This window comes from Suillus plorans (genome assembly GCF_016647745.1).
Source record: "Suillus plorans strain S12 chromosome Unknown HD556scaffold_52, whole genome shotgun sequence".
Taxonomy (NCBI): domain Eukaryota; kingdom Fungi; phylum Basidiomycota; class Agaricomycetes; order Boletales; family Suillaceae; genus Suillus; species Suillus plorans.
The window spans coordinates 211212-237035 of record NW_024537436.1 but is presented as its reverse complement, the minus strand read 5'-3'; the positions used below and the strand labels follow the sequence as shown (position 1 = coordinate 237035).

Below are 25824 nucleotides of genomic sequence, written 5' to 3'. Positions count from 1 at the left end.
TGTTGCCTTTTGTACAGCTTCGGTGATATGGAAATTCGTTGATCACCTCAGTTGGCATGCCACCTGCGGAGCCTTATCTTTCGAATTCTGACCTCCCTACCTGGGCCTACCACCATGTAAGTAAATGATCATAATTACCAGCGCTCAGGGTGCCTCAGTAGCCACTCTTCACGCGCCACTGATAGCATCCTGACGTTGATGATTGGCAGCCGTGTCGGTGGATATGTATTTCAAGTTCCCATCTTGTTTTATCGTGATCAATTATCCTTGGAAGTCTGTCACTCACTGTTGGACCAATGTCTTAGCTTGCTTGGGTCAGTGATTAAAATAAAACCCAAGACGCTCATACTCTGTTCAAGATTCTTGCAATTCGCCCTTCAACACTGTATTTCGTCAACTGCGCCTATGCCTGCTCTGACACTTTCTGGCATTAGCAATGCGTATGCGAGCATGCGCTACCCAGTGATCAATCCCAGTAACAGCAAATGCTCCACGATCCCTATTTTCTCGCTGAACAATCAGTACTCTCGCAATTTCCATCTGTACGTTTCTCTAAGCAGTGTATGCAGTGTCATATCTTATTGGTAGCCATGCAGGTCGTGGCTTGGATTTTTTGTCGCCTTGTGAAATGAGATTTATTAGATGTTTTGTGCACGTTAGCCGCTAAACGTGGTTTGTTTATACAGCTTATCGTGGTTCGCATTCGCCCCTCTCATTCCAGATGCCATCAAGACTGACTTGAAGTTGACATCTGAGGAAGTCGGTACGTTCAAATTCCGAGCCCATGCACTGTTAGTTATGATCTGAAACACTGTTAAGGGAATTCGAATATTGTTTCGCTGTGCGCCACCCTTGTTGTACGGCTTATATCAGGACCCCTCATCGATCGTGAGTACAGTTCGACACCCTAGCGCTTCATATATTTGATCTTGTAGGATATGGGCCCCGCAAAGTGATGGCGGGTCTTCTCATTATAGGGGCGATTCCTTCTGGCCTTGCTGGAACCATATCAACTGCGCAAGGTCTCTACATTGTCCGGTTCTTCATTGGCATTCTCGGTGCCACATTTGTCTCTTGTCAAGCTTGGAACACTGCGTTCTTTGACAAGAATGTCGTTGGTACAGGTGAAACTCTGTTCAAAAATTCTAAAATGTTGGGTATTCTAATATAGTCGAATTCACAGCAAATGCCTTAGGCGGAGGCTGGGGAAATGCGGGCGGCGGCTTCACATTCATCATCATGATCGCTCTCTTCAATCAATTGCTTGCTGACGGTATGAGCCCGCACGTTGCCTGGCGGGTGGCATTTGCAATCGTTCCTGTTCCCATTCTCCTCTCTGTTGCTGCTGCCATTCTAATGTTTGGCACTGACCATCCCGCGGGCAAATGGAGTGATCGTTATAAAGCTGTTGCCACTACACTTCCTGCGTCAGATGATCAAACGAGCAATAGCGAAAATATAAAAACAAAGTCTGGTGATGATATCGAGACTGGAGACGAGAAGAACATCAAGGTTACTGTTACTGCTGTTACTGCTACAAGTCAGTGCTTATCGTTCTCCTTTGTTGATTTTGCTTGTTCGCTTAACCGAATGTTATAGACTTGGTTTCAGAATTGGACACTGCTGTCAACAACCCACTTTCCCTGAACACGGCGTATGAAATCATTCTAAACCCACTGACCTGGCTTCCCTCGTTGGCTTATATGACCACTTTCGGCTACGAGCTTGCTATTGATGTCAACTTGGCTACCGTTCTGTATACCCTATTCAAGTCCCCCACTTTTGGCCAAACCAAAGCTGGCTATGTGAGTCTCCTTAAACAGTCGCTATGACCTATGTGATAACAGATTTATCAGATTGCAGGCATCTATGGTCTCCTTAATGTGTTCTTCCGGCCGCTTGGTTAGTCACTTTCTTCGCAAGCTAAGGTATCTCCTCCTCATAACCACCATCTCATTACAGGCGGATATTTCGGAGATCTCATATATGTCAAATTTGGTGTAAGTGCCATTGACATTGTGCATGAAATCGGTTTGAAGAGGCTCTGCAGGTGCCCGGCAAGAAGTACCTGACCATCGCTTGTGGAGTCGCTCAAGGGCTTTTATCGCTTGGTCTTGGTTTTTACATTGATAACCACTCTCATCCATCCCGTGAGTTCGGACCTCAATTTATCACTGATGCCTGACAGCAACACCAGTTGAGGTCGTCATTGTGATTTTTGTCATTATCGCAATGTTCAATGAGGTCGCCAATGGAGTCAACTTTGCTCTTGTTCCACATTGCAACCCCAGTCCGTGTTCAGTGTACTAAATTGCCAATTTTCATGACTGATCCTGTTCTGTCACAAGACTCCAATGGATTCATGGTCAGTCTTCCATCACTTGGTGTGTGGTGATGACAGAATGATTCAAATTTGACTCGTCTAGACTGGAATTGTAGGCGCCATGGGAAATCTTGGAGGGGTATTCTTCGCGATTATCTTCCGCTTTCAACCATATCCTCTTGGCAGGGCATTTTGGATTGCTGGTGTTATCGCAGTTGTAAGTAAAAGGTCCACCCACCCTGTACAATGAGTACTGAGATAGCACCCCAGGGCGTGAACCTCTTACTCTGTATTATCCGTGTACCTCAGTTTTGAACAAGGTGATATTTGGTACCTGAGTATTCTTCTTACAGTACGTTTCTTTAAGGAAAATGTTTTTGTCTGTTCGTATCGTCCAACCACATGAGCCTGCATCCTTGACTGATGTGAAAATATTCCTATCACATATGATAGTGAGAATGATAGCTGAGCGCTTCCGAACTCCCATTTGAATCAATCAATCGGGAAGGCTGCGTCGATGTCAAAGTGAGCTCGAGCAGGAGAGTATCGACTGAACCTACTAGTCTTGAATGAAAGATGTCAGTCAAAAATGGTCATATACAACTCAGATGTCTGTGTTTCGAGTGACAACGTGTACGATTGAACTGACCTAGACTATGTCTTTGACATGTAAAAGAGTTTTTTTACAGCTAGATAGACCAGATTTCGTTTTGTTTCCCTCACCGCTTCTAGCTGCTACATAGTATTAGGTGCTTACTTGCGGGTCCCGCGCGTGAGATATCCCAAAATAGCTGCTCACCCTGATACGATTGCAGCAGTCAGACACAGTGAGTGCACTAGGTCTCATATATGTTGCACATCATTGGAGGAATGGAATCGGTCGAATAATCCTGACTCATCACTAAGCCAGTCATTTGAAAAGATGAGAAAGCCGTCATGCTAATGACCGGGGTAAGGATTGCTAGCGGAAGGTGCCGAGTAACGCATCACTACGAGGAATCAGCACGGTCAAGCATGAATTCAAGACAATGGTCTAGTGCCAGTACATCACTGTGGTACCACAATATTGTCAGTCGAGTGCGCTGCGAGAGGTGACATTGGACACAGCTACGATCAAGGTGACCAATATGAGCCTCGAACGAGCTTGCCACTCTGGTGTACTTCGCGCGCCCAGATATCGCAACAGGCGGGATGAATGGTACCAATAAAAGGGGAAGTCCGGTCTAAACTTTAGCAACTGTATTGAGATGTTAGCTTCACTCGTGGGACCCCAGGCACTTGCTCTGGCCACTTCTTTGATGTCCAAAAGTTGGTTAGTCCGCCAAGCCGCAGGGTGACTGCGAAACTTTCCAAGGGATTCAACTTCAGTCTTCCGTAAGTTCCATCCGTGCTAATCGATAACAGCTTATCGGTTGACAGAACCAAATCGGTGTCTGGCCGAACTGGTTTTAATTGAAAGGACCATGGAATGAATTCCCCGCGTGACTTGGGAGATGGTTAGTATTACATATTGAGCGTCGACCAGTGCTAATGGCGACCCGATATTTGACTGTTACCCAACAATTCTCAAGGACTTCAAGTTCGTCCGCCGACTCACCTAGCGCATTCAATCACCTGCTACCACTTCGTCTATTGCTTTCATGTCCTTGGTACGCTCCCCAGACCTCACCAACCAGAAACTTCAGGATGGTCTACCTGTACCGTTCTTTCCCTCATCTCTCGACGGGCCCGAAAGGAATGGTACCCAACTTCCCCAGTGTCTCCCACAGCTGCCAATTAATGCTACCCCAACAAAAGTAGCTCAGCAGGTTGTGCTAGATATTTCAACGCACAACGTTAATCTGACATTTACATTCGCCAGGATCTCGACACGCCAGATAACTGGGTCAATTGTGTAAGGACGGTAAATCAATGATATCTGCGTGATTTTTGATCCGGTCCTCCGCGCTCAGAATCCAGAACTCGTACGATTGACGGGAAAACATCCGTTTAACTCCGAAGCGCGACTCGGTGTTCTATTTGAGTGTGTAGGTATCTTGTTTCCGATGTTTTGCACGGGACTGAGGGCGTCTCTACCGGGATTCTTCACTCCACCTCACCTGCATTTCGTGCGGAATCATGGTGCATATTTAATAGCCTAGTCTAGACTCTAGCAATGGCGAGGAAGCAAAAAAAACACATGCTCACAGTCTGGTCACAGACCAGAGCAACACCGGATAACGTTCATCGCCTCCCACATCTTCGGATACCTCCCTTAACTGTGCATCCACCTTGACCGTTCCTTTCTCGAATACTTCACCATCCCACATAGAAGTCCAGCTTTCGGTGCTGTGGGCGAACATGTCAACCTCGATACCCCAATATACTTGATTCACGACACCCTTCTGTTGAGCACCCGCGTGCGCTCCGAGAATGATGGAGCCTGGTTCAGCAGAGAGAAGGCCAGCAAAAGCACGGGCCATGTGCAGCTGTTGATCTTCTTTAAACAGGTGGAAGAAGGCTGTTGCGTGAATTGCGGAAACACATCCGCGTAACGAATTCAACGAAGTGAGGCTATTGAGGTCAGGAGTTGAAACTTCTGTTGTCTGTGGGGACGCAGGCGGAGCCACAGCGAGGATTTCTGGGTCAAAAGCGTCCCCGCCCACGAAGTGAGCTGGAAAAGTCTCTGGAGACGACTTGAAGAGTTCATGCCCCAGATCCCAGAGTTCTAGAATACTTCGTTCAAAGTTATGTACGAGGTTATATGCTATGCTCACCTTGATGGAGATCAGTTCCAATCGTTTGAGCTGCAGGAAAACCATCAAGAATTACTTCCCTGATGACATTTCCAACTACAAACCGTATATCATGATTAGCATCCTACGTAGAAGATGGAGGGAGCACATACAGCAGCAGCCGACGTCAAGGAAAATTGGGTTCTTGTGTTCACGTCCGATGCGCACAACTTGCTGATAAGCAGGTAGCCCCAACATCCTGCGTCTAAAGGGCTCGATTTTTGTGTGTCAACTCAGCACAAACGGCAAACAAAATACCTGGCAAAAGAGAAAAGATAGATGCACGCGTAAGAAGCAACCTAGCCACGAACAACTAAGCTTCGATACGGCAGGACGTCTCCAAAGGTCAAGATACCTTATATGCCTCTGCTTGAACGTCCAATATATGCTGCTTCAGAGTTGCGTCGTCTTCAATTCCGGTCAGATACTTGTAAAATATAGCGTCTTGAGGGCGCAAGTTATAAAGGCTTTCGTCAAGAGTAGGGAAAGTGCGCTGAATCTCAATCTTTGGAGGCTCTCTATTCGTCATGTCGCGTTCCTTGTCGGCACCAGGATCCAAGTAGCTGGAGGGTTATTCGACGACGTGGCTGTACTTGAAGCCCAGAAAGTTGACTGCGCAATATTGTTTAAAACCCGGACTTACTTACTGGGTGTAGAGCAATCAATTACCAAACGCACTGTTAGTCAATAACACTGCACGAAGAGCTAACATTTAGTCAGCCTCCTGTTCACCGGGGCTCTTGAAGCCACTCATATGGGTAGTGTTGCCGCGGTTCCGGTTCATGCCCGGCTTTAGCCGTGAGCGGAGCTATAGTCAGCCAAGCCGCGTACCTAGTTATAGCTTATGTAATTGATGGCTTGGTCTAGTCAACGGAACCATATTAATGGTCTTCAAGTCAGCTCGAGCCAGATTTTTAATTAAGATAAAAATAAATTAGATTACATGAAGGATTTTGATTGACGGACTCCGAGAATGTTCGGGTAAGCATAACACTTACACAAAAAGACATACCACATCACCAAAATTACCGAATCCAGAGATCACATGATATATTGAATTTTCTGACGCCACCAATTGTATATACCTGTGATATCCGACATTTGAAATATCGTAGCGATACAATGACATCAAACATACCATCTGTCAGACACAAGTCATCCAGTAGAGTAGCTGTCAGCCAGATATCAGACATATCCAGATACATCCAATGTATTATATAGAGTAATACAACGAAAAATGAGTGAAACTGAAGTAAAGTACCTAAAGGGCGCCAGAACCTTCCTCCATAAGTATTTTATCATCGAGTTCTTCGCCGTCATCCGCCACAATCTCATCCTCGTGGAGAGTTCGCGCTGCAGCGGGGAAAGTGAGGGTACACTACAGCAAAATGTTGACTTTTGAATTTTTATATTTGGCTATCTACGCTCACATAAGCTCAGGTAACTACGTTCCTCGATGGCTCAACGTTGCAACTACCAATGACACAAACGTCCTGCGAATCCAGTCAAATGTTCGAAATTAGCATGATGAAGCAGGACGAACATGGACAAATTGGACAATACACGCACCTCTACAGCTTGCAAGGGACTGGTGCAAGCTTTGTCAAATAAAGCACCTAGTGGCAAGCATGTAGCGATGAACATCATAACAAAGTCTGGAGGGCAGGATTAGCACCTGAGCAACTCGCGTAATGTGAAGCCATGCATAGTGCTTGTATTAGTGGTACGAACGGACTGGTACTAACTGAAACTTAGAACTTTCCATAGATGACGGTCACATGACTGTGTTTATTAACACAAACAACACGTCAATAATGCTACACTCGATCTTTCCTTAATCTTTCGATTTTATCTTTCTTTCCCCCACCATCATCATGGTGTGTCGTAAACACTCTAACTCAATTGCCTCATCAGGCTCATCAGTAAGTATCCTCACGTAGTTCGAACTCAGTATCATCCGTGGCCCTTGTACCTCCAAAGAGGGCCTCAAATACCAAGCTCAATATTATCATCAAAAAGGTGAGTATATGCGCATATATGTATATATTATGTACTTATCTCATCCATCCAGCATCGTCTACTTGCATGGACTGAAATATCCTTCTAGCATGCTGTTTCTGTCCGATCAGAGGACGCCGCCAAGTGAGTTTTTTTTTGAAATTCACCTCACATCAATCTAACACTTCGCAGAGCATTCAGTGCGAAGGTTAACTTGACTGCATTCAGACTTCTTGCATGTCTATGGGCCAGAGACCCACCAGGTCAAGACTACGACAATGACCAGACGTGTTTGGTGGCTACTTGTTGGAGTGGGTGAGTGCTTTTTTGGTATTGTTTTAGGTGTTATTGACCTACTCATAGATCACTCATATTCTTGTTCTAGTGTCCATTCTCGATTACCCACATTCACATACATAATGATACACTCAATTGTACCTTACTGCTTTGTACTACCATTAATTTAATGCATCACATTGTTACATCCGAACGCAATTGCAATGTCTGATGAATCTGAGCGAAATTCAAATGCATTATGTACATAGCAATCTTTGATATATCGGTACACTAGCCTAATGCCAGACTATAGTCATATGGCAGTCGCAATGTCAGAATTGAGTTTCCTAACATTGCCTTATATTAGGACCTTGCATCAGATACATATGGCAGGTATGGTAGCTCCGACATGGCAATATATGACCATCTCTGGATTTGGTAATTTTGGTGATGCAGTAGCACTAGCCCTAACCCAACTTAAGATTGAATCAAAGTACCTGCGTACGAACGTACAACCATCATCCATCCTGAACACAGCGAGTAAGAAATGCGAAAGTAGATTTCTGGTAACTCGAGTCCGAAATATCTTCTGCCGATCGACTCATGCTGATCAACAAGGGATCGAAAGTGGGTTTATTGCCTACAAAAATTTGAGATGAGGTCACAATAGTCAGACAAAAACTTACAATCAGAGATAAAGCTGTGGTGAAGATCGGAGGGCATGACGTTGGTTGACATCGGATAGGCACACTCGGTTCCTGCATGTTCGATGCTGTCGTGACTCGTGAGTACCTGCAACAGGCTGGTTGAGAAGGTGGGTCCGATGAGGGCGTCCAGAACATTAAAAACCTTGCTGTGTTGGCATTTAGTCAGTTATGAATGCATGAGTTAGCGCAGTCCGCACCTGAAGCTTGTGAGTGAGCAATCCAATGAAGTTCTTGAAGTCAACAAGGTCAGAGTGTTCGTACTGAGCAAGAAGGTTCATCATCAATAGAATGAAATGTTGATAACTGAAAAGCGACCTACAGCCGTCTACCTGGAGATAGGGTATTAGCAAGGAGTGCTCTGGCATTCATGAAAGAAGAATCGTTGCAGCGCGACAGTGGTTGATATTTGAAGAGAGATGGATTACGATTCTGCAAGAAAAAAGATCAGTTTAATTGTGGTCAATGGACGGTGCAAGCGAACCATCTTTTCCATGAGGTGGTCTGGTTTCGCATCGAGAAGCATTCGTTCAGGATATGAGTCGTATCTCGTGAGTGCACTGTCAGGAATTGAGAACCTAGGGCAAAAGACTCATCAAATCGGCAAAGAAGTTAGACTGAGCAACTAACCTGTGGAGAAACAACAGACTTGGCGTATGAGTGTTGCCGTCAAACTGGCAGCTATTGCTGTTGCAGGTTGGAAGGCTAGGTGATCCCATCACTGCCATTGTGGTCGAGCTGTTGAGCTCGTTGTCTCACGGTTGCCCACAATTCACGTGATACGTTGTACACCGACTGAGATGTCTGAGTTAACTGAAGGCTAATAAACAAAAGAGTGATTGAACGTACGTAGTTTTCCCTAGAAGCATTCTCAGGTTGCTGAGTAGGAGTTTGACGCATTGTATGAAATTGTTTAATGATATAGAACATGTTGTGCACCCAGTTTCTCCATTGCAGTAACTTCTTGCGGACAGCAATCTAGTTACTAACTAAACTAACTCTAAGTAATCCGTTTGTGCACAGAACAACGCCATCTGTGCGATTCACGCATCCCCAACATCTCCTGCCCGTTCCACAGTGATAACCTCTAAGTTCGCTGACATGATCTCCTCCTTCGTCACTTGCACTAGCCTGCAAGCAGCTTTCGAGTTAGACGGCGATCATTGCATTTCTGGGAGAACACACACCTGGAAACAAGAAGCCTCAACATCACGAAGGCAAAGTGTGTTGAAACCAAGTCCAATGATGTTAGATGTGAGCTTCTTCGCGGTCTCAAGCTCGAGCTTGGGTATCTCGACACGGGAGGAAAATGTAAGCAAAAAACAAACATCAACATGATAAAGAGTCCGAGATGATTACCTCAATTCAATCTACAATACTAAGAATCATTATCGAATAAACGAACGCAACTATCAACGTCAATCGTGAATCAACGATGGGTCCACAAGCCAATGTAAGTGAATATGCTCACATGTAATGTCGAGAAGGCTCAATCAAAACAGCTGTATTGCAGTATTGATAGAGCTCGCAAGTATCAAGCGGAGCAAGCAGAGATCAGATGACGAATGAGAGAATACCGAAGCCGTAGACCGGTGGAGACGGGCAGGACAGCGGAGACGGGCAGGAGGGTAAACACTGTGGAGGCGGCAGATGTTGTGGAGGTGGTAGATGTTGTTAAGTGGCCGATGAAGACATGGTGGCATAGGGTGTTGAAGAAGTTGGGTTGGAAGCAAAAGGAACATCGTGCGAGAGGAATGCCATGTGGGAGGGATATGATGCAGGAGGGATATGACGTGGGAGGGATATGATGCGGGAGGGATATGTTGCGGGAGGGATAGCATGCAGGAGGAATAGCAAGGTGAGTATCTGTGTCTGAGGTCAGTTCACGATTGATAATGAAATAGTTTAGAGTCAGTAAAATACATGTACCAATACTACAACAGTAAAGACAGGTGTTCAAGTCAAGAAATGCAACAAAAACCACAATGCACTCAATGAGCCACCTTCATCAGACAGCTGGCAAAGCAAAAGCAAACATCTTGTGCTTTGATGGCAGTGGTACTGGTACAGGCTCGTGTTTTGGGATACCTGGAGAGGAGTCAGACAACGAAGCTGAGACTATACAAGTGGTACAGTCCTCCATACCTGGGGGTGTTGGAGGGGATGCCGTTGACGCTAGTACAGGCTCATGTTTTGGGATACCTGGAGACGAGTTAGATGACGAAGCTGAAACTATGCGAGCGGTACAGTCCTCCATACCTGGGGGTGTTGGAGGGGATGCCGTTGACGCTGGTACAGGCTCGTGTTTTGGGATACCTGGCGAAGACAAAGCTGAGACTATGTGAGCGGTACAGTCCTCCATACCTGGGGGTGTTGGAGGGGATGCCGTTGACGCTGGAGATGTGGTATTGAAATAGAGTCCAAGGCTACAAATTATTCTTAATGGTGGAACATTCAGTGCGAAGAAGATAGGACTCACCAAATGTACCATCATGATTTCCTGTGTTTGCGAACACTCACCGGTCTGCAGGACCAATGCTGAAACTAAGTGAAAGGCAGACGGTGAATGATGAATGAATATAGAATAGTGCACATAACACGATGCCAGAAGTGTAGTAAGAGAAACAGGCAGCCAAAACAAGTCAAGGTAGCGTGAACGAGGAATGAGCAAAAAATCCACAAAAACGAGTAGGGAAATTCAACATCACAAATCATAGGTGGTAGGAGTATCATCAATGTCATCGCACTCCTCCGCTGCGATAGCTCTGAGAAGAGTGTCGCACACATCACCTGTGAGTTCGTCACTACTAATTGTCAACATATTGTTAGTCTCGCCTCCTTCGCCCAACATGTTATACTCCATGTCCTTTTGTGACGCAGCCCAACCTTTCATAAAGTTGAGTCGTTCTTTTTTCAAGAGGAATTTTACCACCTGCAGGGCCTCCATCAGGACTGGGCTCATGCGATTACGTTTCTTGGTGTCTGTTTCGCTACTGGACGAGAATACTCGTTCACATGGAACCGCAGAGGCCTGTATCGGGAGATAGTTCATGGCGATGCTATAGAGTGTCGGAAATAAGGTCTGTGAAACCTTTTCAATGCCTTATGGTCAACAACAATTTGACTTGTTGAGATATGGGACGCTCACCACCCAGAATCCGAGTATGTCTGTTCCCTTAGGGCTGAGATTAGCCGTGGTGTAGGCCTCAAATTCTTGCTCGACTGTTTGGGCATTGCTGGTGTGATGCGGCCGGATGTCGATATCAGGAAGTCCATAAAGGCACGAGCCTAGCGTGCATAGTTGTTGCTGAGGCAGTATATTAGGAGACTACATAGATGCTGAGCCGTTTCTGATTCGCTTTTCGTGCATCTTCATGTGATAACATTAGTTCAAAATTGCACTGTTGTTGGTCAGATAGACGTACCAGAGTAATTATATGTTTCTCCACGTCTTCAATCATTTGCGGCTCCCAACGACTGCGAGCCCATGACATTCGCATCACAGGATCAACCACTATAAACACAATCATGAGCAACCGAACATTACTGAAGGATGCTAGACTCACGCATACTGACTGCATAGGCTTTTGTGGCGCCCATCCTCTCATCATACTTATCCGCCCAAGTCAAACCGATTTGAACAAGAGGCTCGCAATGTGGGACATGTCGAGCCAAAAACTTCCACCGCTCGATCAATGTTTCGAATGCCGGAAATGCACCACTCAGTTTGGGAGTGGATTCACCCGACATGCATTGTTGAGCAGCATGTGGCACCTAGTATAAAATGAGAAAATGAAATGTGAGTTTCAAGTATAATGTGACCAACCTCTAGGATCACTTCAACATCCTGTAGGAACTGCCACTCCATTGGACTTAGTTTGAACTTGCTGATGGTGAGTTGAGTGGGAGAGTCGAAAAATAAATCTATTGCCTAGACGACTGTTAGTTCATGGTAGACATTTAGTAGGTGCCTTACCTGGCGAAGGGTTTGTAAACAGTTGAGCATGACGAAGACTGAATCCCAACGGGTTGCCTCATCAAGGAGGAGTTCGACAACAGGGAGCTTTAGTTTCTCGCCCATGTCATCCTGGAACCACTCTTTCTCATTACCTGTAATGATTGTGTCCCTAAAAGAATCACGTCGCTGGTTTGATGCGCGGACCGTGCGCACGACATCCCTAGCTCTGTTGAGAGCTTTCCCTGTCACAGCTTTGAGGTACTCTGTCTTAACGATAGTGCGAGTGCCAACTACCCAACGTTCGTTGACGAGTGAAAAGTCGGCTTTGTGATAATCATCAATAATGTGCCTCACGCATATATTGATGATATGCGGAAAGCAAGGAATTCTGCGCTCAATGGGATGAAAATTGATCCCACGTGAATCCAGTTTTTCTGAAAGCTCCCGCATGGCAGTCTGATTGTTTGAAGCATTATCCAAGGTAAAATGGCCAGTCTAAACAAAGTCAGAGCGTGTTAAATGGTACACTGAAACACTGACCTTTTCGGTCACACCGGCACGATCAAGGAGATGTAAGATTACCGATGCTAGCAATTCACCTGTGTGACTTCCTGGGACATGGTGGAAGCCTATCAGTGCCGCCTTCAAGACAAGTGCTAAATTATGGTCTGCTTTAGCGATCCAGTGAGCAGTAAGAGCCATGAATGGGCGAAGATTGGAATCAGACCAAAGGTCAGATGTAAATGAGACCTTTCCTTGAGCAGCCTGAAGATATGAGATATTTCGTGGGACTCTTGACAATGGTACACCTACCACAAGGTCCCTCTTCAAAGCATTAAAGTACTCGTGGAAAGCGTCGATGATTAATTCATGAGCCTTGGTGCGATGGAATATATCGGTATCATCTAGCGATGGTCGCAGAAGACGGATTAGGCGTCGAAATTCTGGGCATTCAATAATACTGATTGCCTGAAAATGATTATTAACCATAGTGTAGAAAGTGCACATTGACTCACCTGGTCATCACCAATGATGAATTTCACAATTTGTTTGTGCATCTCATCCAGAGTAAATGCAGGCAATGCATCATCTGGAGCCGACAGGCTGGTTCCAGGAAGTAAATCAGGACTAGGTGGAGTACCGAGTGAGTCTAATGTGCAATCTGGATCCCTCAGCCTTTGACGCATGGTCGCAATTGTCCAGCCCTCATCCAACAAAGTCTTCAGTCATGACGATTTATGGAGGACATGCCAGCGCTGGCGCTCTGCCTCCTCCAAGTAAATGTCAGTATGTTCAGTGAAGGCATGAGTGCGACGAGTCGAAGTGCTTGTATTGTGAATGTATGACGCAACATGGTAAGTATCATCTAGGTCGTGGATTTTTCTGGTAAAGAATGTCAGAAAGGACCATAGATTACAGACGCAATACTCACTCGCAGGCCTTGCAAATATTAAAATGAGTGGTAGGGTCCTGTCTGAAGAAGAAATGAACATCGGCAGAGGATTTAGGTGGTTTTGCTCGGCCACCAGTAGCCAGTGGATCAGTTATAGTGGTACTCATTGCTGTCTGAAACGGGCTATGGCCTGCAGCAGGCCTAACTTCGGGTGCAGGTGAGACCACGTCATCTTCCTCATCCTCAGAGACATTCTCAAGGTCAAAGAATTTGCCTTCATCGCCATCATCTTGTCGGAACCTGATAGGAAGCTGACGATCCCTGCGAGGATTTCGAAGGATATTTGCGTTCACTGCAGCAGCAGTGGGAGCAGCAGCGGTGAGAGCAGCAACAGGAGCGGGGACAACAGGAGCGGGGACAACAGGAGCGTGGACAACAGGAGCGTGGACAACAGGAGCGTGGACAACAGGAACGGGTACAACAGGAGTACCGGTAGTGGTGGTTTTGGAAGCAAGCCGGGAAGTTTTCTTTTTTTGAGGAGGCATGTGGTGGTGGTAATGGTGGTGTTAGTGGTGAAGATAGTTCAGTAACAGAACTGTATGTCTGTTTATATACATCTTCGTCTGGGGAAACCCCAGAACATGCTGAGGAGCAGCAATACTGAGTCCCTGATGTAAAGTCCCAAGGGCCGTGCAGTAATACTGAGTCCCTGATGGAAAAGTCCAAAGGGCGATTGTCATTAATCAAGATTCAAGATGCAAGCAAGTTGAGTCTAATTTGGCACAGACTCACCGGGTAACTGATCAATCAAATGCACCTGCACTCGATCTTGGACGATGGCGAAGCCAATGGAGGTAGTCTCCATCAATAAGAAGTTGTCGAATCGTTATATTGTATTGCAGGAAGTTGCGATGATTCACTTGAGGCAGACAGCATATTGATTGTGTTAGCGTGAGAAAAGAGGAATTCTCGATCATTACATAATGGCAAGTTGGCAACAGGCAGGCAGCTGCGCAGATACAATGTTTTTACAAATAATAGGTAATACTGTACGAGTCTGTACAGGTATTCAACATTCAATAGCTTCAATATAGTAACCAGGAGTCCTTGTACTCATGTAAAGTCAGATCTAGGTGACCCTAGTCTTTTTCCGGCGCGGAGTAGAAGTAGCTGCATGCAGGGGGGCCATTATGTGGGCGCAAACTTGCAATCACATCAGTTCAAAAGTAGGAACATCATGAGTGGACTACTCACATCCGAGTCGATCTGCGAAGTGGCGGACATGGAGGCACTGCCTCAATTAACCAGGGAGAATGTGAGAATGGAGGGGAATGTGTGATAGGTGCATCAGGCTGGTTGAAATCCAGCAAGCACGCAGCTGGTGCAGATGATGAATGAAGTATGTGAAGCAATGAACGAAGATGGTTATAATCGGGATCCTCTGAGAATGCAAGAGAGCGTGTGTAAATGAGAATCGTTGCAAACTCGACAGGAATTCCCTGACATAGATCTTCAATGGTAGTGTTGACTTTACGTTCGAGTATTGAAGAGCTGCAAAGTTTGTCTTTGTTGCTAGTTAACCACGGAAGGGAACCCTACAAGAAGTATATTAACATGTATGTAAGTGACTCGAGGTCATCACGACGACCCAGTTCAACTCCCAAGTGATTGTTGACCGAAGCAAATGCAGGAGTGCCAGCGAGACGTTGACCTTGGTGAAATGGAATGTGGACATTGTTTGACGTGTTCCAGAACTCCTTTGTGATCCCAAAATCAATAAGAAAGATGGTGTCACTCAAATCACCAAGCCCCACAACGACATTCTGCGGTTTTATATCACCGTGAACATAACGATGTGAGTGAATATATTTGAGATGTGAAAGCTGAGAAACAGAGTGAGTGATCTGCACATGCAACAACCCACACATCAACTGACCAGCTGGTCTCCCAGATTCACAACAGTTTCAAGGCTGAATTTGTTGTTGTGGGTAAGGAATAGGTCATGTAGTGATGGCCCAAGGAGGTCGAGAACCAGAGCGTGATATGTCGACTCCCTACCAAACCAATGGACACGGGGAATACCAACACCACCTTCAAGGTGTTTCAAAACTTTGTATTCGCATTGCATGGAAGATGAGTGGCTGATGGGTTCAAGCTTGATGGCAACTGCATCCTCCTTGATGATGTTCCGTGCACGATACACAACAGCTAATTAGTGGGGTCAATTTGTTGAATCATTGTGTAGTTGGTAATATATGAATGACATACCATATGAACCAGATCCCAAAATGTCTCCCAACCTAAATCTTCCATCAACTCGAACGGGGACCTTAGTATGCATCGTGTATTATACAAAGCAACAATTTGCCTTCCACACGCCGCATGGGTATTTCAGCTTGAACTGGCTTAAGCCGGCTTTAAGCGGTTCAAACCACGGTTCAAATATTTTCAGCTTGTGATTGCTGTAACTGGTTCACATGGCTTACAAGTCAAACTGAGTTCGTACTCAGTGGCTTGGCTCACGTGGATCGCCAAACCTCTGGCTTATCAGTAAATACCGAACCGGAGCAGACCGTAGCCGAGCTGTGGCACTAGTAGCCACAATGACAACACCATTCAAAGACCATGTCAGAGAGACGAGCAGCATTGCTGCTACTGAGTTGGACATTGACATTCACAGCAGTGACATCATGCACTTCGCCCACCTTGGTTTTGCAGCATCCATCAAGTTCCTTGCAGAGCAGCATGGTTTCAATGAGAGCATTGTTCACAATGTTTACAAGCAACTTAAAGATTACACAGAGGCGAGGGATGTCATTGAGATGATGCAAGATGATGTGGAGGAGTGGGCAGTAGAGGAGATCTTGAAGCGAAATGAGGATGTGCATGTCAAAGAAAGAGATGAGAGCACGGAAGCAGAGGATGCAAACATCAAAGATGAGGAGGATTAAATGGGCATTGCGGCACAATCTGTAGCCAAGTATACAAGGTGTTTTGTCGATATAGTAGACCTACATCTAAATCATCAGGAGACTATGTCTCCACATCCTCAGCTTCCTCGTATGCTCATTCATTCAGAGTATCTCATTGTGGGTTGAGTAGACTGAGGTTTGGGGCACACAGAGTGTCATGTCATGGTAGACTGAGGTTTGGGTCATGCACAGAGTCTCGTTGTGGGTCATGGGCTATCATCATCCATAGTGCAGGTGGGAACATGGGTGATCATACATTCTACTTACACCTACTAGTAGATGGGGGTGAACTTTAAGCACAAGCACAGCACCTCCCACACTGTGTGCACTTAACCATAGGTGGCCTGTTAGGATTGAAAAAATATTCCCTTGGCTCTGCAGGGTCATTGTTCGAAGAAATGAAATACTTCACTACAGTTAGGTTGGAGAACTCTGTGCTCCAACCTCCCCACTCACATATCCTCCTTAGTGGCCAGTGTTTTTTGACATGGAGGTACTGACAGCCACCCCTCCGGAATGAGTGGGTACCATAAGGGGCAGGGTCAATGTTGATGTCCAGGAGATTGTTGCAAAATAATTCGAGGAACTGTTCAGAGGACTGACATCATGTGCATCAGGAATTTGTGCAGCTGGATACAGCAGGAACATACACCATTGCAGAGTTTGCTTCCGCTATGCAGTCACTGGACACAATCTTTTGGAACAGGTAACCTGATGTGATCTTGGACTCGCTCAACCAGGCAGCAACATCAGCAAATCACCGAGTTCCTTATTTGTTCCTTATTTGCTCCTTATTCTCCTTAATTCACACAATAAGGTCACTCAAAAATAAGGAGAATAAGGAGATCCATTTCCTTAAAATAAGGCACTCTCCTTAAAATAAGGAACTTTTCCTTAAACTAAGGCAGATAAGGAGATCAAAAAATACTGTTATTTCAAGACATAGACTAAGTACACTAAGGTAAATACATGAGTTCAAGGTGTCCTATGAAAATCTCCAAAAAACGATTGAAAAAACATGTCTGAAAACAAACGACTATAGCAGGAGCAGGAACCAATATGTGATTAATGATTCGAAGGGAAGGGGGGGGGGACAAGTGCGCATGTACTAAGTAGCCAAATCAAACCCTGTCAAATATATAGCGTCAATGAGAAAATCTCGAGCTCGAACAAGGATTGATACACTCACATACTGCGAACAATGGCCAATGACTTTGATCAGCATGGCTCAAGCTCGAAGCTAGATTGACACACTCACATACTGCGAATGGTGACCAACGACTTCGATCAGTATGGCTGTTGCTTGAAGTGGGATCGACACACTCACATCCTGCGAACGGTGGGAAACAACTTGAATCAGCATGGCCTGAGCTCAAAGCAGGATCAACACACTCACAGGCTGCGAATGGCAGGAAAGGATTGGCACACTCATGTCCTGCAAACAGTGGGTGACGATTATTCTGATCAGCATGGCTGTTGCTCGAGCAAGGATCAACACACTCACCAATTGCGAATGGTGGCCAATGACTTGGATCGGCACAGCTGTTGCTTGAACGAGGACCGACACACCCACATCCTGCGAACAGTGGGCGACCACTCCGATCAGCATGGCTCGAACTCAAAGGGAGGACCGACACACTCACATCCTGCAAACGGTAGGCAACAACTCCAATCAGCATGGTTCAAGCTCGGAGGATCAACACACTCATGTCTTGTGAATGGCAGGCAACGATTTGGATCAGCGTGGTGCTTCGTCTGTGGGACCTGAAGACAGGTGTTGTGTTGAAGAAGATGGAGCTAGAATAGTTTTGTTTAATTTAAATAGAAAGAACAAGATTTAAATAATAATAAATCTTTGCGCACCTCAATATGAAAATTAAAAAAGGAAACAGGCAGTCTCAGGCAAAGTTAGAACATTGAAGTTGTGAAAGATTTCGAGTGCACCATCACGTGAACAAACATATACAAATGTTGGACTTAGAAGTTTCAAACCATTTTGCCGCTTTGACTGCCTTATTTTCCTTAGCCGCCTTAATTCCATTTTTCAAGTAATCTAAGGAACAAAAAGGAAATTAAGGAACTTGGTGATTTCCTGATGAAGTGCTCTAACAGGTCAGATATGGGCTTTGCACAACAGAAGGGACCACAGGTGAAATGGCTGAATCTCTACAGGACAGTCAGAATGTGCACTACAGCACAAACACACCGAGTTTGAGGCACCATGAACCTCCATTTTGGTGGGTCTTGTGGAAGGGGAGGTGCAGGACCATCTGGTCCTCATGCACTCAGAGATTGTGGACCTGAATCTTTAGCACTTCGTCAAAACAGAGCATGCATAGAAATGACACCATGTAGGCTGCCTGCAGAAGCCTCCGGACATGCCCACCACCCCACAGGTCCAAACCAGATTGCCCCCGCTCGCCAGGTTGGTATTTTCAGATGGTCCAGTTGTGAGTGAGGTGGTTGTGGTGGTACAACTTGAGCAAAATATCCTGCAAAAGCTGAGTAATGAGCAAGTCATTCAAGGGCCAGAAGCAGCTCACTGATGTTATGGCACGAGCACTATTTGCAACTTCACCAGCTTGAACCTAGGGTTGGATGGTCATCAATTTAGAGAGGTGTCGGATGGGCAAAGAAAGCTTACCTTGCATCTACGGAGGGAGCACATGTATGATGACACTTCGACAGATATCGACGGGTTGCCAACCATAAGGCCACCTCCGGCATCTGACTCATGTCAGGGCATATTGCCCAGGCCATTGAGCCTCCCAAAAGCATATGTCATCAATGCATGCATCTTCTGTACATGACCATATGTTCCACAGTCCTGGGTTGATGGCTTCGTGGTACCATCAATATTGAGGGAGTTAGACCTTTGATCAATCAGCATGGCGAGCCCCATCTCACAAGACAAACTTACATATTCATGATCCACACAATAATCAGCCATGGTGCATCAGCACATGGCTTTTTGCAGAAAAACTCCTCATTGCTCTCCAGCAGACCAAGGCTGGTAAGAAACGCGACACATGCATTCATCAGCCTGCAAGAGTAGTCAGCATGCTCAAGCCAGTAGGTAGACACGACAAACTGTTTGTATTCCACACTGGTGCCTTCGGTGACACCCTTTGAGGCATCCATCAGTGTTGACTGCAGTCTTGTGAAGTCAGGTGCGTCTATTGACTTTGCAGATGTTGATGGGAGGGGGGTCCATGGTGCAGACATTGTCGGATACCCTGTCGCTTGGCTCGACGAGGGTTTCCTGCTCAGCTGCAACATTCTCAGTGATATCATCCATCTCAATACCACTAGCTGATGCAGATGGGAGCACATCATGCAGGCCAGGAAAGTGCCACACTAAGTCAGCTGAGGCAGCCATGGTCAACAAACTTGAAGAGTGAAAGCTGGGAGGCCCCTCTCAGACTGCGCCAAAGAGAGAATTGGATTTGTAATCAAGCGACTCTCATGCAACAAGAGGTTCGGAAGTGGTCGAGGAAGGAGGTACGATAGCAGGAAAGAAATGAAAAAGACAGTCTGATTTTCGGATCCAAGGGACTGTCCTAGCACACACAAAGACCGTCTTTTTTTCAACCTGACAGGCTGCACTCCAGCCATCCTCCCTCAATTTTGCAGGCAAGCACGCTCATCCACCATGTGTTTCTCAGGTGAAAAAAGACGTTCATAGCTGGGCATGACATCAGTCAGTTCTTCGGATCACTGGAGAGCTTCAACAACAGTGTGTTGATGGCACTCACGGCAGATAAACAGCAGGCACTGGGAGTTTTGGTGAGTGAAGTTCAGTGGTAGCCAATATTGAAGCATCCCTCACCTTTGATGTATCAGGGTAACCACGCAAACGGCTGGATGGGCACCCAGATGGTGCGAAGTCCACGATGCGGAAATTGTGACATACATTGTACAAAGCTGGGGAGGGGGAGGATCTGTGCTCAAAGAGAATTATGAATCCAAAAGTCAGAAGGCAGGGAGCAACTGACAGCATGGACATACCTACCATGCATATAATTCCTTCTCTCCTTCTTCAGCTGCTCCCCCCTCACTCACTCTTTCCTCCCCGCTTGCCAACTCACACTGAAACCCTCCTTTCCAAATTTCCCCGTGCTAAAGGCTGTGTAGAAGTATGTAGACTTTAGAGTAGGATTGAATATTATACTTTGACTGAATTTCTATTCTAAATATCACTACAGTATATATACTACAAGAAAGCCGACTGCTTCCTGCCTCTGGTTGATGAATGTGGCGCAAATGTGGTGGACCATTGATCATTGATTTGATGTGGATTGATGTGGCAGTTGTGGACCTACAGTTTAATTAATTCGTGACTCCGACGATCAACATGCACATGTGACCTCGACTTAATTTCTCGTACGTTGATTTCACTGAAGTCCATACCATCAATAAATCTTTATCAGAAGAGACGGAAAGGGAAGGCATGTGTCCCTTGCAGAATTTAGGCTGCTTTTATGGGCAACACTCGAGGTTTGGACGGAGGTGTCTTTGATGGGAAGATCATAGATAGAGTGGGACTTTTGTTTTTGTTTTTGAATAGGATCCCTTAACATTGTTCGTTGACAGAGCGCCAGAGGCAGCATTGATGGGGGGTCTGGGAGGAAAACACGTGACTGGTGGTCCAAGTTGCTCAACATCGATCAAGAGGTGTTCGGGTGAACATCCCAAGCCATCTGAAGGTAGTGTAAACAATCAAGCAAGCATTGACATCGATTCTAACAGAATTACACACATGATCACTATGGTCTCTGATACTACTGCCTGGAGCATGGACCCTGGGCAGATCATAGCCCTGAATGAGGCTTACACTGTGGGTACGGGTAAGAAGATCTGCGTTGTTCAGACGGTAAAATGATGTTACTGTAATCCACCATAGTCCATCAATCAAAGAAGATACCGCCGTCAATCGATATCTGTCCGAGAATCATGTCAGATTGCGTCCCTTGGTATGAATGAGAATATGCTTACTGTTTGACCTGCGAAGCAACGCATTACACCCATCAGTTACGAGCTTATGAAACATGGCCCATGTACAATATACACACCTGTGATGAAATGTGCTTCCGGGGTCACCAGAAATGAAACCAGGCTCGAAATATCCTGGGTAGTTCCTAGGTCGCCTACAGATGACAACCGTTTGAACTAAAGTATGAAAAGGAATTGTCAAAATTCACATTTCATGCACATTGGTTGAGGGTCACCTCATCGTAATCAGCTGATTCAACCAACCCAGTAACTACACAAGGTAAAAGTTACCATCGTAATGATATTAACGCACAAATCTCGAAACTTACGCATTGGTGTTTGAATTGCTCCTGGAGCATATGCGTTCACTGTGATTCCGTTGCAACCAAGTTCGATAGCTTAGAAAGAAGGTTACTGAGGTCGGGTGCTCGTGAGACTAAGTACACTGTACCTGCGCATTGTGTCAACCCTCGGACAGCAAACTTGGATGTGCAGTAAGCGCTGAGTGAAGCATCCCCTTAAAAGATATGTCACCATACACGAAGGAATAACCGCATATGTAGACCTGCCTTTCTTTCCCGCAAGGGAGCTTGCACCGACAATTCGCCCACCCTCACCTTGAGCTATCATCTGCTGCGCTGCATATTTATAACTGTAGAAGGTGCCTTTGACATTGACAGCAAGCACAGACTCAAAATCATTGGATGTCGCTGCGACAGGGTCTCAGTAAGTCCCGGTAATATGTCGACTGTAACTTACTTTCTATGAGCGATCTTGGTTTGCAAATGCCTGCATTTGCAACAAACTATTTGATAGGAAAAGTTTGCAATTCAACTTGCTGAACGGGTACCAGCGGTTGTAAACAACTCACAACATTCAGACTGCCAAACTCTTTAACCGCACTTTCAATCAGGCCTTTGACATCCTCCTCGATGGTGACATCCCCAAGCACAGTTAGCACTCTCCGCTCCGGGAAATTGGCAGTGATTTCCTTCTTGACTTCCTCCAAGTTGTCTTTCTTACTTTCCAAGTCATTGATCACGATGTCATAGCTGTCTCCTGCAAGGCGTATTGCGATGCCGTGTCCAATTCCTTGCGTGGATCCAGTGACGACTGCGACACCTTTGGAGTTGGATTTCATGGACGTCATTTTTTGACCGCTGTTATTCTCTCATGGGGTGCAGGACCTTTTGTACTCAGGTAGTGCCGGCATCTCGATTTGTCAAAAATAGGGCATCATGACGATGCTGTGCTACTGTTGCGACTTCTGTGGAAAGAAGGTGCTGCGATATGCTGTGATGCCCAGCATGACAAGGTACTGCGGCACTAACTTGGTTTCTGGAAAATGTTAGGACTCAAGTTGTATAATCATTTTTGTAGCATAATGCAGACTTATGTTGTCATAATATACAAGCGATCTGTTTACCTTCGGATGTTTTGAATTACATTCTCCGTTGTATTTTGTATTTTTCTCTTCGTTCTCTGTTGCAAACGGCGTTTCGAGTGTCTCAGCAACATCGCGCTCTCGAAAGTCCGGTGTGCATCAGCACTCTTCATCACAGATTCGTCGAGGTTCAGATTCCTCACAGAAGAGAGTGACATTGCCTGCCTCGCATCCACTGGAGTGCAGGAGCACTCGAATGATGGTATGTAAGTGAAACTCTTGGACGACCGTGACACACAGGGAGAGTAGACATCTATGTTGAGCGCTCACTCAGTGTATTGAGTTCTGAGGCGAGCGGACGAGTCACGACGAAGCTAGAACGACAAAGTATATCTCAGTCTCTTGAAAACGGACTCTAACATTGTATGTACCTAGAACGACAAAGTATCTAGGTCTTGTTAGTTTTGTAAACGTTAGGTAGAACTATGTACTCACATCTCAGTCTCTTGAAAATGGACTGAGATGTTCCTACGAAATATGAATCACTTTATGTGCGGACGAAATAGGAATGAAATTTTAGCAATATATTGAAACGTACGAGCCGACGTCAGGCGTCACTCATTCTGCTCGTTTGGGATGCGCTCGTACTATGCTCCTTCCTGATCGTCCCATTCTTGGATTCTTCGGACACATCGGATTGTTCTGCGTCCAATACAGTGGAGCCTCAAAGGGGCTCAAGTGGAGCGCGCACATGGCGTCGACGCCATATTGGAAATCGCTCCGTGCTTATACTATGTAGATAGATGGTACGCTAATCCGGTCCGTGTATGTGTAAGCGCAGACTTGTCTATGGTCCGCGCTATCGATGACAAATCATGTCTGTCTCGGACAATTCCGGCTATTAGTCGTTCCCTACACCGCTAGTCTCGATTTATTTGGAACTGATATAGTGAGAAAAGTATTTTAAGGACCTATCTTGTTCCTTGGCCTCGGCTGTAATACAGTTTCTGTAGACAAATAATAAATTTAAACCATAAAGGCGGCAAACCTGGTATTTGCTGGGGAATTTGACCTGAGATCCGGTAAAATCAATTATAGGCTGATCCCATCTTAGGTAGAGTCGAACCAGATGTCACATGATGTTATATGTATTATGTTGAGGCGAGTCATGTGTTCGAGGTCTGGGCTCCAATATATCCAAGATATCTTACAGATATCCCACAGATATCCCACATAGGTCTACCTCCGGGCCATCAATATTTCAATGATCGCACTGGACGCCAATAGCCTCGAAAATGATCGTTTGTCATGCAGGTTCCAGCAGAAACGTTAATTGGATCATTTCAAGCATAACATTGGGTATATACGTCGTGTATACAAAGGTATGTACTGATAGGTGTCATAGTAGGCCTAAACATAATATGTGACAAAAGCGCTCGCTATACCATATTTTAGCGCAAAAGATATTCAACACTGCTAATGTATAGCATCAGTCTGAAGAGAGGAGGGAAAATGGGTAGAAGAGCGCCATATGTTTACAAAAATCTTCCCAGATATCACTCACTGATACCAAGCCTTCGTCAATGGCTGAATCCTCCCCAGCACTGTCATCACCAGACCACTTCAACCATTGCTCAATGAATTCTCCCTCCAAAGGAATGCGAGGGTCCCACATGGGCCACTGGCCGGTTGGGAAGGATGGATATGCTGCGACAAACGTTAGCCAGAATGCGTCACGTCCCCATGTCCACAATGAGGACTTTGTGTCGACCTCGCTGGTGAGCCATTCTTGAATCTTCTGTGAGACTATCTGCCAGTCGGTTCGATTGAAATAGTTGAATGTAGGTGGGAGCGGAAGGAACGGGATGGAGACTTTGTCATCATAGAACATATCTTGAGAGAACTTCTCCAACTCGGCATGTAAGTATTTCAGGATAATCTTTGCGGTACTCACATTATCTGAACAGTGTATTGAACTACCACAATGGTGTAAATCCATCGGTGCCACCTCTATGACGGGCGTCGTAAATGATCCATACTCTTCAGCAATAGAAACTGATATTCTAATTGGCTGATATATAATTTGTGAGCGAGCTTCGAAGATTATCAAATGCGCATACTGACAATATCTCCTTGAATCGCCTGTCTTGGAAAGCTACCCGGAAAAAAGATAGTAACAAACATCGGCTGAAGCGATACATTGTTCATGTCTTCGCGTCGAACGTGAGGATAGATAGTGGAAATGTTGGTGAGTGATGCAGAATTCATTATCAATAGTGCTTAAACGTTGAACGGTGAGCAGCTCAGCAGCAGCAGGACGTGGGACTGTGGACTTGTCAGATTTCGAGTGTGTGAAGTCACGTGAATGACCATTGCACCATGCTCAACACACATCAGCAGGACTTATTGCCCAGTATGAAGGACAACGTTATTGACGGTCAAAGTACGTTTTTTTCTTAGCTGATTTTATTCACTGATTCATACCTGCTAATGATACTTATAGTTCTGAAATTCTGCGATGACTTTTCAAACCGTGTCTTTTGCACGGTTTGCCCCAAGAAATGTGGCACCTATTGTACGATGGAGTGCCGCAATTGTACCAAACATTTGAAGCAGGATGTACACATTCGTAACGTTAAACTGGCAAGACTTTCACATCCGCCTGGCATGAAGCAGCGCCTTGGCGGTATTAGGACGAACATTTCTACATCTCCACCTACCGGTGATCCCGATCCTCCAGTTTCCCCCATTGACTGCAACGACTTCGGCATGGACTTTGATACACCCGATACACCTATCAATGGACAGCTACCTGAAGTACCCAACACAGTGCCAGATGAAGCGGATTCTGAGTATCCTCTATTCGATCTGTGGGACGATATCAAAGGCAGTCGGTCACTCCAGTTCGATACACCATTTCCGGACCTCTTTGCCGAACTTCAATCATCTCTCAACTCAGGGAACATTCCCTTCACAACACCCCTTGTCCCTACCAACCAGGAGCGAGAACTTGCTGATGATAGTGCATCTGATTTCGGTATTGAAATACC

General features: G+C 45.6%; 9 protein-coding genes across 9 annotated transcripts; 2 read left to right on the top strand and 7 right to left on the bottom strand.

The window, feature by feature from the left end:
* Positions 1-450: 450 nt before the first annotated feature.
* HD556DRAFT_1242677 (major facilitator superfamily domain-containing protein) lies at positions 451-2638 on the top strand (the record flags this gene model as incomplete). Its single annotated transcript, XM_041298302.1, has 14 exons — positions 451-542; positions 597-623; positions 687-763; positions 820-888; positions 936-1124; positions 1184-1576; positions 1600-1805; positions 1857-1902; positions 1963-2000; positions 2051-2150; positions 2198-2290; positions 2349-2365; positions 2427-2540; positions 2594-2638. 14 exons carry the CDS (start codon positions 451-453, stop codon positions 2636-2638), a joined length of 1506 nt encoding a protein of 501 aa, XP_041157203.1.
* A 1736-nt stretch (positions 2639-4374) lies between these two features.
* Positions 4375-5304, bottom strand: HD556DRAFT_1393445 (uncharacterized protein). Its single transcript, XM_041303614.1, has 3 exons — positions 5211-5304; positions 5080-5154; positions 4375-5030 (listed from the first exon to the last, which is right to left on the bottom strand). Exons 1-3 carry the CDS (start codon positions 5293-5295, stop codon positions 4507-4509), a joined length of 684 nt encoding a protein of 227 aa, XP_041157202.1. The 5' UTR covers positions 5296-5304; the 3' UTR covers positions 4375-4506.
* A 2585-nt stretch (positions 5305-7889) lies between these two features.
* HD556DRAFT_1310815 (uncharacterized protein) lies at positions 7890-8803 on the bottom strand (the record flags this gene model as incomplete). Its single annotated transcript, XM_041300460.1, has 5 exons — positions 7890-8011; positions 8058-8163; positions 8276-8338; positions 8560-8653; positions 8706-8803. 5 exons carry the CDS (start codon positions 8801-8803, stop codon positions 7890-7892), a joined length of 483 nt encoding a protein of 160 aa, XP_041157201.1.
* A 5762-nt stretch (positions 8804-14565) lies between these two features.
* On the bottom strand, positions 14566-15767 carry HD556DRAFT_1446362 (casein kinase I; the record flags this gene model as incomplete). The annotated part of the gene is made up of 5 exons (XM_041307078.1): positions 14566-14629; positions 14681-15021; positions 15085-15309; positions 15363-15634; positions 15695-15767. The coding sequence occupies 5 exons, from the start codon at positions 15765-15767 to the stop codon at positions 14566-14568; spliced, it is 975 nt and encodes a 324-aa protein (XP_041157200.1).
* Positions 15768-16029: 262 nt separating this feature from the next.
* Positions 16030-16377, top strand: HD556DRAFT_1446361 (uncharacterized protein; the record flags this gene model as incomplete). The annotated part of the gene is made up of 1 exon (XM_041307077.1): positions 16030-16377. The coding sequence occupies one exon, from the start codon at positions 16030-16032 to the stop codon at positions 16375-16377; it is 348 nt and encodes a 115-aa protein (XP_041157199.1).
* A 313-nt stretch (positions 16378-16690) lies between these two features.
* Positions 16691-19108, bottom strand: HD556DRAFT_1433459 (uncharacterized protein; the record flags this gene model as incomplete). Its single annotated transcript, XM_041305224.1, has 7 exons — positions 16691-16996; positions 17051-17129; positions 18531-18564; positions 18626-18674; positions 18699-18815; positions 18942-18986; positions 19043-19108. The coding sequence occupies 7 exons, from the start codon at positions 19106-19108 to the stop codon at positions 16691-16693; spliced, it is 696 nt and encodes a 231-aa protein (XP_041157198.1).
* Positions 19109-19314: 206 nt separating this feature from the next.
* Positions 19315-19777, bottom strand: HD556DRAFT_1446360 (uncharacterized protein; the record flags this gene model as incomplete). The annotated part of the gene is made up of 3 exons (XM_041307076.1): positions 19315-19441; positions 19490-19524; positions 19583-19777. The coding sequence occupies 3 exons, from the start codon at positions 19775-19777 to the stop codon at positions 19315-19317; spliced, it is 357 nt and encodes a 118-aa protein (XP_041157197.1).
* Positions 19778-21305: 1528 nt separating this feature from the next.
* On the bottom strand, positions 21306-22641 carry HD556DRAFT_1529117 (uncharacterized protein; the record flags this gene model as incomplete). The annotated part of the gene is made up of 9 exons (XM_041309399.1): positions 22262-22641; positions 22150-22195; positions 21925-22100; positions 21842-21872; positions 21720-21788; positions 21627-21661; positions 21471-21567; positions 21394-21401; positions 21306-21338 (listed from the first exon to the last, which is right to left on the bottom strand). The coding sequence occupies exons 1-9, from the start codon at positions 22538-22540 to the stop codon at positions 21306-21308; spliced, it is 774 nt and encodes a 257-aa protein (XP_041157196.1). The 5' UTR covers positions 22541-22641.
* Positions 22642-24263: 1622 nt separating this feature from the next.
* HD556DRAFT_1242714 (uncharacterized protein) lies at positions 24264-25042 on the bottom strand (the record flags this gene model as incomplete). The annotated part of the gene is made up of 2 exons (XM_041298307.1): positions 24264-24845; positions 24899-25042. The coding sequence occupies 2 exons, from the start codon at positions 25040-25042 to the stop codon at positions 24264-24266; spliced, it is 726 nt and encodes a 241-aa protein (XP_041157195.1).
* Between the last annotated feature and the right edge of the window lie 782 nt (positions 25043-25824).